The 17004-nt window shown below is 38.6% G+C and overlaps 1 protein-coding gene across 1 annotated transcript in view; it reads left to right on the top strand.

Moving 5' to 3' along the window:
- The first annotated feature begins 5970 nt into the window (after positions 1-5970).
- Positions 5971-17004, top strand: part of LCA5 (Leber congenital amaurosis 5) — a 13082-nt gene continuing 2048 nt past the window's right edge. Inside the window, exons 1-6 of the mRNA XM_010159201.1 lie at positions 5971-6314; positions 9034-9563; positions 11010-11147; positions 12424-12520; positions 13647-13792; positions 16072-16210. Of these exons, the coding sequence (XP_010157503.1) occupies positions 6116-6314; positions 9034-9563; positions 11010-11147; positions 12424-12520; positions 13647-13792; positions 16072-16210 (1249 nt within the window). The 5' untranslated portion in view covers positions 5971-6115. The remainder of the gene's footprint in view (positions 6315-9033; positions 9564-11009; positions 11148-12423; positions 12521-13646; positions 13793-16071; positions 16211-17004) is intronic.

Below are 17004 nucleotides of genomic sequence, written 5' to 3'. Positions count from 1 at the left end.
GGTTCGGGCGCGGAGGAGGGGCTTCGTCCCGAGCTCCCGCGGGTTGCGGGCAGTAGGCCTCCCGAAAAGCGGCGTACGCTGGGCCGCGGGTGTTCAGGCCTTTTCCTCAGAATCGTTAATTGTAGGGTTAAACGATTGCGCTTCAAATGTACTCTCACTTGTGGTTGTTTGTTGTTTTAAAAAGCGTTGATTAAAAATAATGTTCGATATGTTCTTTAAGAACTTCTCCCCAGGGAAGGAAAATTGCTTTGCTTACACTTTGGGAACTGGAGAGCTGCTTTCAGGAATGGCCAAGTTGAACTGGGTAAGTCTACACACACCGGAGGCATAGGTGGAGTTATGAACAACAGCATGGGTCTCCTTAGTAGGGATATCCTTAGAAAGATAACCCCGACTTGTGGTTGCAGGGCTGGCCTGCATATTACCTCTTCGACTGCTGTTTCCTTATCTCTGACTGGGGCTTACTGCAACTCCCTTATTCTGAGATCTGCTGCTGAAAGTAGCAGCATTACTGTCACAGCATCAGGTAAATTTAACACTGACTTTTAAAACCCTATAGCATTTTAATTCCCCAAAAGCTGGTAAAGCTGTAAGTAATGCAGAGAGTTAAGATGGTAGCTGCAGAAAACTTCCCTAATAAAGTATTTGTTTCTCACTAAAGCCTCATCAGTGAATGTGTTTTGATGTGATACAAGTTAATTATTTTGCTCCTCTTTTGTGGAAAAAAATACAGTATTTAGATGTAAAAAAGATGAGTATAGGAAGAGGAGGGAAGCTAATTTCTTTTGAAGTTATAGTTTGCCCTTAAGTTCAGCACTTTAATAATTTGGATTGACGCTTTTGTACTTGTCTGAAGCTGGCTCTTTCTTGCTCTGTCCCTTTCCCAGAATAGATGGAAAAACTTAGTGGACCATTAGAGGTCAGCATTTGTATTCAGGAAGTGTCATACAGTGACCAGTAGGAGCATCTAGCTTCTCATCTTTGAAGGGTTTCAAGATAGAAAAGGACTTTTAAAAGTTTTATAAGTTTTGCATTACAGAACTAAGGTCTGGGTGTGGTGTGAGGAATTACACAGTAATTTTACTTTATTCCTTAATACCTGTAATCCAGTAGTTCAATTTCTGTTTCTGTGGTTTACTTAGGAGTGAGAAGGAGATGGTGTTCTGTCACCTTGCAGTTGGTTGGTGTTCTCCATTCTGTCTGTTACGTCCTTTGCAGTGCCCTGGAGTTTGACTGGTTTTTGTAATACTGAGCATGTTTTCAATACAAAATATGTAAATAATACCAGTAGATGGAGGGAAGTGAAGGAATATGAAATTCTGGAAACAAAACCGTTCCTAAAGTTTGTACAAATCCCATATTTACTTCAGCCATTCTATACTGATCTCATCTTGATGCATTGGGCTTCTGAAAGCATGTGTGGGCCTTTTGGGGGAAAGGGGTTGGGAGGGTGGGACAGGGGAGCTTACTAGACCTACTGGTGTCCCGCAGTGCTTTATTCCTCACAAACTTATTAAATGTACCAGGAGAAAGGAGATATCTTTGTGGATTCACTCATGTGAATTGAACTTAGTTTATGCTCAACTCAAACTAGTTGGTAACAGTTGAAAAGTCAGTGAACCAAGGCATTTCTTAATCAGGCAATCCTTAGGCTAACTGAAGTAACACTCAAATATCATAGCGATTCATTCGTTCTCAGGATGAACTGTGCATTCTTTATGTTAATCAAATTACTTTATAAACTGGTGGAAAACTGATTTTGGCAAGGCTTGACAGCCTAAGGTTTCTTTTTTTATATGGAAAGTATTGTAATATTACCAACTTATAAAACTGACAACTATTTGAAGATTCAGAAAACGTTTTTGGCGATTCCTCGAGGGAGCTTTATTTGGTTCAACTTTTTCAATTTGTTTTCAGTCCATTGCTTTTCAAAGTACTTCCAGAATGCAGCAAAAATTACTGTTCATTTATATTGCTGTATGTCAAAGTGATACTTAGGAAAATATTCTCAGAAGTGGGGAATATCCAGTACAAAAGTGATGGATAATTCCAATCCTCCAATTCTTACAATTTGTCTGTTGTAAATACACTGAGTTATGAGAAGCATTCTTCAGAAAGATTATTGCCTCTTCAGTGAACACTCGTGGGACTATAAAATAACTGATCAGCTGTGAGACAGCAAGTGAAAGTGAGTGTTCTTGGTTTATATATATAATTAGATATCTTGATGATTGGACTGTAGGCATTTGTTTTCCCAAACTGCAGCCCCATTTGTTTTCTTCTCAAGAAAAGGCCTGTGCATGATGATTTCTTTCTGTTTTTCCATGTCCTGAAGGCAGGCAAAATTTGGGCGTATCTTGGCTATACCTACACTGTTGAAGATATTTGCCCCGTAGGGTAATCTCTGCCTTTACGCGGGGTAAGGTTAACATCTCTGGAGTGGGCACATCCGTGTTAGAGACACTACCACATCCAAGAGTCCAGGACTCCTCTGGATGCCACGTGTGCCCCTGGGACAGGCTTGCACCTGATTAACAGACTAGGCTGCCTGAATTCCCACTAGTTTGTTTTATTCAGCATGCTGTTGTAAACAAAACAGGGAACGCATCTTTGATGCAGAGCCAACAATTCATTGTTAGGCTAATTAAAATCTTAAAGGTCTAATCAAAGACAGTATTAGTCCAGATACTAACACAGGTCAAATTATGTATGATGGCGATAATACAGGTACAAGCTCTAGTACCAAACCCTTTCTCTGGTGTTATCTTTGCCCACCTGCTCTTGCTCTGGGACTTGACTGGCTTCAACTGGAAAGGGAAAGTCTTTACAGCAAGTCATCATCATCCCAAAATCTCCTCTGGCGGGAGGACAGTGGTGGTTTCTTCCTCCTTTTCTTGGGTCCATTTGGATCAGTTTTACATACATATTAACACACTGTGCACCTTGCTCTTTGTTCTGCTCTGCATCCTGTTGATGACCAGGAGTTGAGCACAGGGGAGCTGTTGGAGTTTAGGGGCCCAGTATTGTCCTGCTTTTGTGCTCTCAGGCCCCTGCATCACCCCGTGGCTGTATTCTTCTACGCTACATTTTTGCAAGATGGGCCGCTCTTCACAGAATAACTAGTTGTTATTTCTGTCTGTTATTTAGAAACATTCATGTAACACTAGGTGTTACAGAGTTGTACAAAGCCAAGCAACAAACTAAAACAAATGAGATGAGTTCCCTGGTGGTTAACTAGTTTCGTTGCAGCTAAATAAGCTATGGCAAAATTCCAGGCACCCAAGGTGAGTTCAGACAGTGTCTGACAAGTTTAGTGGCCCATGTTGGTAGCTGGACATGAAGCCTTTGGCTTCAATGACACACTTTGTGTAGGTTACAAATGCAGCTACTGTTTAAATGTTATTTGAGTCAGGAGGGCTGTAATAATATGAGGACTGTGTTACACCCCTCCAGAGTACTATTTTTATATTTTAAACTAATTTTATTATTTTAATATAAATATATTAATTTATATTTTATTTTACATTTTGTGCATCTCCCTGAGATTCTGTCCTGTGGAGATAGAACTGATGCAGTCTTGCCTGTGCACCCTGTAGAGAAAAGGTTGTGCCCAAAATTATGCCTGTGTTTGAGCGTGGGCTTTGTTTGTCCTTCAAGGAGCAAAATAACATACGTTCTGTGCAGATGTTTGTGGAAGCAGGGCTTAGGAGTGGAGCTGTCTGGGAGTAGGGATGCACCCTGGTATTACATGGTCTCAGTTTTGCACTCATGAACATATCTGAGGGTCTTCATTACACTTAAAGACAATTAATAGAATTATAGTTAGGTATATACCTTTGAAGTGTCTTTCATAACTGCATTTTTTCAGAAGAAAAAAGAACTGTCATTACTGATCGTTTGAATGTTCGCAGTAATGGATACCTTCCAGCATGTGTTCAGCATTCTCTAGGGCAAGTGATCTCAAGCATAGCATGTCTTTTTTCTGGGCTTTGCAGTGCAATTTTAGTTTTCATCAGGATCCTCTCTGACATAAGTTTTAGGCATGTAATTTATTTGGACCACTTTGAAAATATTTACATGCTTAAAAAACCATTATTTTGGAAAGTTACTCCATAAGGAGAGACCAACTCTTGCAAATAATTCAGTATTAATTTCCCAGCACCTTCCCCGTTTAGAAATCTGTTGGGATATTTATTCCTCTAATTCCATTTGTGTACATTATGAGGGTAAGTGGATTCCAGTCACTGGAGACAGAGTGAAGTGGGCCAGAAAGCTTGAATTTGTAATGACACCTGTCTTAGCATCTGACACTTCTGTTCTCCTAGGCTATGCACTTCTGCCTGTATAGACAGTGGGATAGAAGGCCAAGAGGAATGTTAAGTTTATTTTATTGGGAAATAATGTAGTGAAAAATTTGCAACTCATTTACAGGTATGCTGTATGCCCCACAGTGTAGAAGAGTTTTGATTGAAAGCAGCTCAATTTTTTGTATGTAGTTTGCTTTACCATTTAGAAATGAGCTAGGAGCTTCTGTCATTCAACAGGCAGAACTGATGGGCTCTGATGCAACTCCTGTTTATTCACCCATTAGAGGCTTGTAGCTGGATTGAAGGGAGATAGAAAAATAAGCTGGAGGGCCATGACGAGTGGTAAGAGCCAAAAGACATGGGAGGCTGAGCATAGTCAGTAAATTTCTTAAACTGATGAGAAAATTCTCCTGGTTGAGAAGGTGAGGAAAATTTTGGATATATTTACTCCATTATATTCACAGGAAGTATCTCCAAAAATGCAAAAAGAGGTGATTCTACCTTTGAAATTAGTTTACATCAGAAGACAGGCTGCAAGAGCAGCTCTTCTCAGTTTATACCTGCTGCAGATATTGTGTTTACCGCATACCAGCGGTGTGGTCTCTCTTATCAGATATAAAGACCCCAAAAGGCTATATTTGCATTTTCCTATAAAGCACATGACACACTTATGTGCTCCTGCCAGTTCTTGAAGGCACAAAACACTTGATGTTGTAGGGTGTGAGAGTGTTTCCTATGGCAAAGACTGTGATACACAGGTACAGTCTCCTTAGTGGTTAGGGACAGAATGTACTCCAGACAAATGGGACAACTGGTTTTCAAGCCCAATTATCACTAGAGTATCAGAAATTGTGATATGGAACATTTAGTCAAATTCTATGAATATCTCAGTTCTTGTCACCTGAGTACGTAAATTGTTAATTTATTTGGTTAAAACTTTTAAAAAATATTTTAAAATTATTTTCCTGAACAGTGTCAAGCTTTCACTTGTCTTCTGTTTTGTTTTCCAAAGGCTTCTCTTCCCCTCTCTCTAACCTGGGAGAAATTTCTTACTCTAGATTCAGCTGTGTTAATTTTCTGATTTCTCTTTTGAGGATGAAGTGCCTCAAACTATGGAGTGTAATACTAGTAGCATTCCTAGAGTGGTGTCTGTCACATTTAATATAAATAATACAATCACAGAATGGTTTGGGTTGGAAGGGACCTTAAAGACCACCTAGTTCCAACCCCCATGCCATGGGCAGGGACACCTTCCACCAGACCAGGTTGCTTAAAGCCTCATCCAGCCTGGCCTTGAACACTTCCAGGGATGGGGCATCCACAGCTTCTCTGGGCAACCTGTTCCAGTGGCTCACCACCCTCTCCAGGAAGAATTTCTTCCTGATATCCAATCTAAACCTCCCTGCTTTCAGTTTAAACCTGTTACCCCTTGTCTTGTCACCATGGGCCCTTGTAAGAAGTCCCCCCCCCAGCTTGCTTGTAGGCCCCAAATAATAATAAGGCTAATGTAGCGCAGGACATAGCATAAGGTTATAGGAAGCATGAATAATTTCACAGGGTTTTTTACCTTTCTTAACTAAACAGCAAAACCATTCTCACCTTTTTTTCTTTAAATTGTTGCAGAAAAAATGCGTTCCGAATGATAACTACTGCTTGCTGAACTGAACTGCAAAGATCTCATGCTTTGGAGATGGAGATGATAAATCCAAGGAAATAATCCATCTGCTGCCATTGTGACATCTGAAAGGTCTTTTGTGTCAAAATGAACAGTCTTTGAGAAAAATCTGGAAAGCAGTTAAATCTGAAAAATGGGAGAAAGAGTAAGGAGCCCGGATTCTCAACAGGATAGGAAATCAGATGGGGATAAAAATAGTGACTCCTATTATTCAGATGAAGATAATTCATCTCATTCATCTGGCCAGTCGCCAACACTAAGCTGTCCATCTACGAGCCAAGAAAAAAGATATCCCAAAACGCAAACTTCAAACAGCCTTGTGCACTACCATGGTAGGTAGAGCAGAGATTGCTGCTTTGTAACTGCTCTTAAGAGTTAATTACCTTTGAAAGCTGAAATGAAAGCGGGAAACTACCATTATGAGAATCTACAAGTAAGATTCATGTGAATTTTGCTACAGATGGCAGGTAGACTGTTAACTGCTCTGTTGAAAACTGAAATTAACCTGTTCCTGCATAAGGAGGATTTTTGTATCTTCAGAGTTATTCATGTTTTTCTTAAGAAGTGCATGTGGCTCTTATCCTCGCCTTTTGTTGACTCATGCTGATGCTCTCCTTTTGTCTCTGACAGAAAGACTTGAGGCCAAGGACTCAAGTCCTTACAGTGCAGTCAGTAAAAGAGAGACAGTTCTTAAAATATCTCAGACAAAATACCCCTAAAGATCTCGCTCTTGTGGAAATCTAGTTGACTGAGCTTTGCTGTGTTTGGTGCCAGTTAGGTGCACGTGGAAATTCAGAAGAAAGTTTTTCCTGGCCCTTCCTTGAGAGTGAAGTATCTCCACTTTGAGACGAAATAGCTCCATGTTGAGCTACCTCGCACATGCCTTGCCTACAGAAGCTGCTTTCTGGGTTGAGATTGTGGGGAAGCAAACATCCCTACAAAAAGGGAGAGAGCGGTTATCCAGGTTATACGGGTCCTGGGCTGGTGCAGGAATGTGAAGCCTTAGAACAGCTTGTTCTAAGTAAGTGCACACGTTCTCTGGTGAAATCGGAGCACTGCCTTTCTCAAGCAAGTGCTCTGTTTCATTCGCAAGTGGTCGATAAAGCGCGAGTCATTTGGTCAGCGTTACGACCTTGAGTGTGCCAGAAGATCTAACCCTAAATTTCTAAATTTTGAAGTTGCCCAGGGAACGCATCTCTTCAGATCCCTGACAGTGTTGGTGTCCTGGTGCAGCTGGCGTTTTGCCGAGATTCTCTGTGTTCAGAAGTGGCATCTTCTGAAACAAAAACTGCAGTTCCACAGTGCTATTTAATTTGGAGGGGGCAAATGTGTGACTAGTTCTTTGATTACATAGCCAGAACTGAACATAATTATTACATGAAGGTATTACGAATGTCACAATGACGCTTCTCCCCCACTTAACCGTATGGTCAAAAGTGCAAACTTGGTTTTGGAATTTTCTGTCCTACCCTTAATGTGGAGAAGTTTGGCCTACAAGGAAGCTGGAAGAAGACTTTTTACACGGGCCTGTAGTGACAGGACAAGGGGTAATGGGTTTAAATTGAAAGTGGGGAGGTTTAGATTAGATGTCAGGAAGAAGTTCTTCCTGGAGAGGGTGGTGAAACACTGGAACAGGTTGCCCAGAGAAGCTGTGGATGCCCCATCCCTGGAAGTGTTCAAGGCCAGGCTGGATGAGGCTTTGAGCAACCTGGTCTAGTGGAAGGTGTCCCTGCCCATGGCAGGGGGGGTGGAAGTAGATGGGCTTTTAGGTCCCTTCCAACCCAAACCATTCTGTGATTCTAAATTTTTGAAGTGGCTGGAAGTCTAGGGTTAATGGGAATTCCCTTAGCTGGTGATAGGAGTGGCATCATTCCTGCAGTGCATGTATTGTAGAACCATAGGTTCTTTTCACACCTGAATGTAATGTGAGTGTTCTTCATAAAGGAGAAAAAAAAACCCCAAACTAACTTCTTTGTTTGCCCATGCTGTGAAAAAACGAGCAGCAAGCAGGAAATGCATATTTGTGCAAATTGTTTAGGGGAAATTACAGTAAAATATTTTAAGGCTGTTATTTTTGCTGTAAAATATCCTCTGTAGAATAGGAAGCATGGTGAGCGCCAAAGGGGAGGAAGAATTTGCTGTCACACACGCTCACTGTCTGTATAGGTCACTGCAGTGTTGCTGTATCCCAGGTTTCAAGCCTGAATTATAAGCTGCTGCTCAGTGTGTTTCTTCTGAACACTGTACCTTAATGAATCTACCTTAATGAATTATGCACTTTCTATATATTCAGTTGTTTTAAGAGGCATTTTTGGTGGATCACATGCTTCATTCTAGAAGTGTGGTTTGTGAGGCAAATAAGACAGAAATGAAATGTTTAGCTTTTTTCTATGGGGATGATAATAAAATAACAATATCAAATAGGAAGGCGAGTGATGCATACTAGTAATCAAATAAGGATACTGTGTGGAAAATAACTCGTGATACAAGAATAAATTATTCAGGGGAGAACTGAATTTTCATGGGATTTATAATTTTGCTTTGGAGGCTTTTTGCATCGAGCCTCTGAAATCTGCTGTTTTGTCTGTAAGCATGGCAGCTGGATTTGAAAATGCTCCTGCATTTGTCTGGGAGAATTACATCTTGCATAATGCATAACTAGCTAGCGCTGGGCTAATTGTTGCCATTTTAAAAGCAGTTGATAACATTGTATGCATAAGAATACAGTATTTCTAAAACATTTTGTTAATATTTGATGATGTTTATTAAAACATGACTGTTATTTCTGATATGATTTGCAGATGATTATTTTACAGTGGTCCTATATTGATGGCTGCAAATATTACCTCTTACAGTAGATCACAAACATGATACTGTTTTTTAGAGCATAAGTCTATCATATATATGCCTTTTATTGTCTGGTTTGAAAGCTGCAATCTCTGCTAAGTATTGTAAAATTGTTTTAGGAAGAGCTTTATTCCAAAAAGGATGTCTGAATAGACAAATTGCATTGTCTTATAGTAAACATGCTTTTTATTTTTCCTCTCTTAGCCACAAAGAAATTGGGTTCCAAATATGCAGCAAGCAAAAGTGGGATGCGGTGGGGTTTCCGTTCTCAGAGCCTCACCAGGGATTCTCCTGCAAAAGACATAGATCTTGTTACAAAAAGAGTTCTTTCAGCTAGGCTGCTGAAAATCAATGAGCTCCGAAATGAACTGACTGAACTCCACATCAAACTCGATGAGCTGCAGAAGGAAAACAGGGCACTGAAGAGGCTTCAGCACAGGCAGGAGAAAGCCTTGAATAAGTTTGAAGATACAGAAAACGAAATCTCTCAGCTCCTTGCACGGCACAACAATGAGATTAGAATATTAAGGGAGCGCCTACGAAAATCTCAAGAGCGAGAACGTGCAACCGAGCGACGGCTGAAAGATTCAGAAGATGAACTGTACAGGACGAAAACTGCCTTGCAGAAACTGAAAAAGCTGTCTGCAGATAAGCACCTTGCTGAAAGAGATGACCTGGCAAAGAAACTGGCCTATGCAGAGAGCAGGCTAGGGGACAGTGAAAAAAGAATTAAGGTGAGATGACTTTCCTTTTGGAAGAAATTCTCATACAGATATTTCTTACTATAGTCAGCTTCATGATTTGTGTTTTTTCACAGCAAATAGAAAATGATTTTTTTTTTACACCTAAATAGCATCAAATAAATTATTTCCGAGGTGATTATATAGTTACATATTTAGTAGTTATGCATTCAAAATTCTGTTTACAAATTAAACAGATTTTGTCAGAATACATTCTGTGAACTTGTGATTTTATAACTAGTAATAACATTTCAGAAATGCATTCAGCTATAATACAACTTCATGCAATCTAATTTATCCTTTTGGAGGGGAAGCATTTGTTAAAAATTTTCTGTGTATTTAGGGAACTGTATACTAAAATCCTAAAACACATATACATAGTAATTCTTTTTCAATTCTGTGAACTACATTTATGCAATGGTTGATTGTCCACTATTCTGCACATCTGAGAGCTGAGCTGCACAAAATTACAGCACTTCTTTTAATACCATAAATGAGCTTTAGAACATTCTACGGGTGTCCATTTTAAGAATTTTGTGAAATATGTTTTAATTTTGTTCAGCAAAAAAGTCTACGTTTTTGTAAGTGTGTCTAAACATATCTACATTGTAAACACGTCTAAAACCTCATCTTAATTAAAAATAATTGTGTTAACACTATTAATCTGTTGGTAGTTGTATGCAATACTATTTTTAGATGAAATTATATTGGTCATTAAAATGGTGTTAAAGTTTGGTGTTTATGTTAGTAATTAAACCTAAAGTACATTACAGAGATAATAGATCTGGAAATCCAAAGGATTAAGCTGGAAACTAAGCTTTCATAAAACAAATCCCAAAATACCAAGATATAAACTGCCGAGTTACCCAAATCATCTCACCCTGTTGTTTCACCATCTGGCATCTGTGGTTTTATGATCAGGTATTTCAGGATTTGTAGCACTGGATAATGTTAAAATGAATTATGCTGTAGGAAGTAAGGGATTTTCTACTTTTTTTTTTTTTTCCTTCTTTCATCACAGGATCACTTAAAACAGCCATTTCAAGGTGAGGGTCTATAAATGAAATTGCAAATTTGGTTGCAGGAGAAACGTTAAAAACTATTGCTTGTCTTCTTCATTCTAATCTTGAACTTTCAGGGAGGTTTGAGATTTGTCTTAAGAGATCTGGAGGTCCACTGTGCCAAGAGCCTTGCAGAAAGTAGTGTGTGTTCCCCTTATGTCCTCAAATCACCTCTAAGTGCTCCAGAAGGATGAGCTGCAGCATCTGCAGGGGCCCTGTCTGTCCCCTCAAAGTTCTGGTTAAGGGTTTACATGTGTTCAGTGTTTTCACAGTGGTGGAGCTGATATCTGAATCCAAGGTGCTGGTTTACTGTAATTTTACTTAATTTGACTGTAAGAAAAGGACTTCAGTTACTAAAAAAATATTGGTTTAATTGCAGGATCTGGAAAAAAATCTTGAATTAAGTGGTAGCAGTTTTCAACGAGAGTTACATTCAAAGAAAAAAAAGGTGCATGAGGCTCAAGAAGAAAACAGAGTTCTCCAAGAAGAGCTTCACCAGCTAAATCAGAAGCTGAAGGTAAAATGTGAAGCAATACAAGTTGCTAACCACGTTCTGGCATTTTATCTTTGGAAGTATCTCTAGCCAGGTTTGAATAGTTTACCAGTGACTGCACTCTGATGTGTACTTAATTATATACCACATGTGAGCTCTTTTCCTGCCTTAAATTGAAATGCTCTGTGCTCTGACCCTACGGTGCTTATAACAGGAATGTCTCTATGTTAATCATTATTGCTAGCACTGGTTAAGAAAAGCGAGTTCAAGTACGTAACCAAGCATTGTGATTAAATCACAAGATCTACTGGAAAATTAGGTTTTGAAGGCTTGATTTTTAAAATTAAATCTGCAGGGACGTGCAGTACTTTCTTACTAATGTACTTGCATTACAGTGTGTTTATGTAAAGATCAATTTCATGTATTTGGGATGTCCATGTGTTGCTACATTTGTGCAAAGGTTTATTTGCACACACCCCCACCCCCTTGTTGCCCAAGCTCTAAATTTAAGGGCAGAAATATTATGTTCTACCTAGTCAGTTTAGGGAATGGGGGGGAACCCAAAAAACCCCCCAAGCCCCAAACCTTGAGCTAAAGTACTTAATTTCTAGGAGAATTTCCTTGAAACCCCAAGTCTCAAGCATACTTTTATAATAGAGATGCACCAGTTTATCACCTTACTAAGCTTTCAAGCAAATAGCAATAGTGTTAGTAACTCAAAAACTTCCTTACTTAGAGTATTTTAAGCCTGTTTTGTTAGTAGAGAGTTTAGTATTTTGAAAATATTTTCGTTACAAGATGAATTCCAATAACTCACTGTTCATTTCTGTACTTTAATCAATAAATGGGACAAAAGAAGGGTGTGTCTCTACCTCTCTGATGCAGTGGGCCTCTGCTCCTTGGTACTGATATGCTCTGTGACCAGTAACATTGGTTAAACGTGGAAATGTTTAACCCTCTACAGTACTGAAATTTTGGATGTGCAATCTATACACACATTGTAAGTCTTATTCAAGTTTATGGAAGCACTGGCTTTTAGTTTTATTTTCACTGCAGACATGCTTTCCCCCCCCCCGAATATTTTGCTAATGAGATTTTTGGGAGAAAGTTCTATCCACTTTCTTACAGCGTAAGCAAAGTTAGGAATGTGGTTGTTCTCCTTGACACATTGGATACAACTATTGATGACTTACTCTGTTTCTATTTAAAACCCGTATTTTTGATTTGATTTATAGCTTTCCTAATGACTTGTAAATGAAATGTTAGAACTGGTTGTTATACCTACCTCTTTCATTCACAGGAAAAAGAAAGAGAACTGGAAGCAAAAAATATATATGCTAATCGTATGTTGAAGCTATCACCAAGAAAAGACATGGATATTATACAAAGAAAAAGAGGTAACTCACATAAAGCAATAAGGGCAGAAAAATAAATAGCTAAGTGAGATCATTCATGCCCTTCAGTGCTTGACCCTACCACTGCCTGCTCAAGGATGTTTACTTTTTGGCACTGGTTTCAGCACAGCACTGGTTGTGAAGAAGGGCGCAGTGTTTGTCTGACTGCTCTGTAACTGCAGCAGAACCAAAACCCAGGACTTCATCAGAGAGTGTCCTTACCACCTCTCATTCCAGTCCTTCCTGGGTGAAGGAGGAGGGGAAGATTGTTCGGTACGTTCTCTAACAGACCATAAATAATGACCATGTGACAATAAATTACAGAAGTTTTAGAAATATGTAAGTTCGCTGCTGTAAATGTTTTGGTGACGTTTTTATTTGTTTTTCACTAATTCAAGTTTTCTGTCTGTCAGACGAGCTGCACTTTTTTTCTCCTCAAAGGGTACATATGTCCCAGAACATAATCTTCTAAATGTATCGGTGCAGTGATTTCTTCTGGTGTGACAAGGCAGCCTCAAGCCTTATGCTACCCACATAAATATGTGTGTATATATGTGTGTCTCTGTGTGTACTTAGACTCTTTCCGCTGGATCAGTAAAATATACTTGTCAGGAGAAGCAGGAATTTATGGGACTGTGTTAAATATTTAACGCCAGCTTTTCAAACAGTTTGTCTGCTGCTCATTTTATTATAGATACTCTACAATCATTCAATTTTAGGTTCATGTTTTTAAAACAGAGATAGGTGTATGTCTTTTAAAGATGCAAATGAGTGAATTTTAATTTTATGAGTTTGCTTTTCTACATGTAGCTTCTGTGACAAGCAGTAAGATGACTGAGATATTTTGTGGGGATTTTTAAACAACATTCAGTACACTGTAATGATTTTATAAGTATCTTTAAGGTGTTATTTTTCATTTATTTTTCAGTGGAAGTTTTGCATGATTTTTTTTTTAATTAGCTTTTACAGATGCTGAAAACAACTGTGTGAAACTTGTAAATACTTTTCACTTCTATTGGCTCCAATAGTGTCTTCTATGTTTGCTGCAAATCGTTAAAAATGAGAGATCAGTGTATAGGGGGATATTTTAAAGTTAAAACATGATTTAATTAGTTTGTATTTTCTACAGCAAACAATCAAAATATTAAAAAAGGAGCACAGGTCACAAAAGGTGTACAGACCAGTGGATACTTCTCACCAGTAGAATTTCTTCCAGAATCAGAACTTGTCTATGGTGACACGGTTAACAAGAAAGAAGTGATTCTTCCAAAAATAGTGAGTTCCTTAAGAATTTTATACTTGCTCCAGATAACTGACCAATCAGACTGAGTGCTTAATGAGCTTATATTTTAGAAAATATGTGTAAATATACAAATATGAGCTTGTATTTTAGAAAATGTGTGTAAATATACAAATATAAATCTAGAGAAAATATAAATTAGAAAACATTCTGACTTTTGAGAGAAACTCTACCTTTCCAGAAGGGTCATACTCCATTTTTGTGACATGCAGTTCATCACATTCTGTGCCTTACTGATAACCATTAGCTCCGTTGGTTTCTTGTTCTGCCACTGTCATTTCTTTGAAGTTTCAAAGACTTCACTCTGCTCAAATAAGCATTAGAAATAAAAGAAAGGGAAGAAAACCAATCTGTTGTAACAGTGCTGGCTGCCTTGTCTGCTTTGGTCTTAATTATGGTTTCTTTTACTTTCCAGATTTATTTCACAACGCATAAATCTAACACTTCCTCTTATTGTCACAGTGCTGGTATTTCTTCTGTCGTTTTTCCAGCTTCGTGAATATGGTTGGATTTTTTGTTTCCCCATTTCCCTTTTCATTATAAAATATTCCCATTAGAAGTATTGCTAATACTTCTGTGACCTCAGGCTAAAATCAAAGAGATTTGTAAGGTATTACAGATCAGAACGACAGATTCTGGTACAAGTTGTACAAATTCCGATTACATAAGGCTAGGACTTTGTGTTCAGAAATCTGGCTTCCTGGTAGGACTGAAGCTTTTTCATGGCTGTTTCATTCATATGTTCTGTCTCCCAAAGCCCCTTCTTTAACTGTGGATGCAGTTTAACGTATGCATTCTTCCAGCATCTACTTCGGTGGGCGTTACAGAACTGCACAGTTGGTGCAAGTACAGCTCATGGAGTCCAACTGCACGTCATCGTACAGGTCTCTCCAGTTTCTGTACGGCTGTTGCTTTAAGTAATGTAAATCACATTTGGGCAACCTGTGCTTTCATCAGTTTTCTAAATCAAGTCCTTTAAATACTTCACCGCCATCTCCTTATGAAGTTGGTTTTTTGGGGTTTTTTTTTACACATAATCTTGTACATGGAGGGAAAATACTTGAAGTTGTTTTGGCTAATAGTCTCATTTTCTTTGTTCATGAAGTGGCAACTATTTCTCTTAGAAATGTATTTTAATCTAGAAGCTTATTTTACTCTAAAATAAGCACAAGCTACAAAGTTAGCACCCACATGTTGGATTAGGCTCGCTTTCTCTTTACTACATTGCCACTACTCTTCTGTGTTAGTGATTTTTACTGCTGACATTGTTACCTTTTCTGCAGGTGCTTTCCTTTGAAATGTGTATGTATACTTACTAGCTGAATTTTTCAGCCAAGATTAAACCTTTCTCTTTCAGTGTTTGTTACTTAGTGGTGCTTAAAGTTAAGGAGTACTGTGAAACAGTTGGAATCTACGAACCACTCCCTTGAGTAAAAAAGATTTGGTTGTGGCAACAGAGAGTAACTGTTTACTTGTTAAAAGAATAAGGTGGTGAGGTCTGGCCTTCTGTTTAAGTCCTTGAAAAAGACAACTTCTGACTTCTAAAGAGAACTACCTTAACACTGTGAGAATTCCAGTACCTGTAGCCTTCCAGTACCTGAAGGGGCCTACACGGAATCTGGGGGGGACTTCTTACAAGGGCCTGTAGTGACAGGACAAGGGGTAATGGGTTTAAATTGAAAGTGGGGAGGTTTAGATTAGATATCAGGAAGAAGTTCTTCCCGGAGAGGGTGGTGAGGCACTGGAACAGGTTGCCCAGAGAAGCTGTGGATGCCCCATCCCTCGAAGTGTTCAAGGCCAGGCTGGCTGAGGCTTTGAGCAACCTGGTCTAGTGGAAGGTGTCCCTGCCCATGGCAGGGGGGGTGGAACTAGATGGTCTTTAAGGTCCCTTCCAACCCAAACAATTCTATGATTCTAATTCCGCTTTATGACATAGAATCATAGAATCAGATTCCATGAAACATCAGAAACATCAGAGCTGCAACTTTCCCCTGACATGTGCGCAACAGAATAGAGTCGATTGTCTGTTCATCTTGTCTCAGGTCCATAAAACTATGCTTGAGGTGATAAGATCTTAGGGCCAAACCCCTGCATTGTCAGCACTGATTTGGTTTAGATGACTTGCTCATTTTTATGTTTAGCAGTAAGAATGTGATTTCAGAATGACACAGAAATTTCTATGGTTTTTTTGTTAGTTGTTTTTATTGGTGTTTTTTTTCCCCATCAGTTTCAGTTTTGTATTAATTTATTTCAGGAGAAAGAAACTCAAGACAAAGGATGGAAAGAGCAAGCAGACCTCCTAAGACAAGACCAAGACAGGGAAAGGGAAGAGAAACTGAAACGTTTTCAGGAAATACAGGCTTTAGAGGAGAGGGTTCAAAAACTTCATGATGGTAAGGAAACAGACAGCTGAAGGCTGGAAAATGCACCATAGAATGCTAATCGAGTGAGGCTGCTAGTTTCTTGTGAGAAGAGCAAAATGATTTTGCAGAGATCACTACAGTGGAAAATTATTTTAGTTATATTATGCAAAAAGAATCAGAAAGAAATACGGGGTATAGAATCATCTGTGCCCTGTACTCAGCTGTGATTAAATAGGCAGCAGCAAAAAATGCTGTCCCTGAAAAAGTATTGCAGCTTGAGAGATTTTTGCTTTACAAAACAAGGGTGACATAGCAGGTAAGTGCTGATGTTATCTCTGACTTGCTAGGTGTTATTGAGGTAGGCAGTCGATTTTTACTATTGTGGAACAAATCTGCTTTCCTTAATATGGCCTGTTTTTTCAGTACATATCTTCTTCACTTGTATCATCTGAAACTGTAGTTTCTCTTTTAATTTGTGGTTATCTCAGTCATTTGGTGTGGCTATTGGAGAAATTTCAGTTTATATAATTATATTTTAATACTGCTTTTTTATTGATTTGGTTTTTTCATAGCATCTTAATGACTTATTAATATAAGTCTCTTAATCTAAAGTATTTTATCAGTACATATCTTCTTCACTTGTATCATCTGAAACTGTAGTTTCTCTTTTAATTTGTGGTTATCTCAGTCATTTGGTGTGGCTATTGGAGAAATTTCAGTTTATATAATTATATTTTAATACTGCTTTTTTATTGATTTGGTTTTTTCATAGCATCTTAATGACTTATTAATATAAGTCTCTTAATCTAAAGTATTTTAGTTGA

The sequence above is a fragment of the Eurypyga helias genome, unplaced genomic scaffold, assembly GCF_000690775.1.
Source record: "Eurypyga helias isolate BGI_N326 unplaced genomic scaffold, ASM69077v1 scaffold44230, whole genome shotgun sequence".
Taxonomy (NCBI): domain Eukaryota; kingdom Metazoa; phylum Chordata; class Aves; order Eurypygiformes; family Eurypygidae; genus Eurypyga; species Eurypyga helias.
Note: the sequence above shows the minus strand (reverse complement) of the source record. Positions and strands in the feature narration are given on the sequence as shown.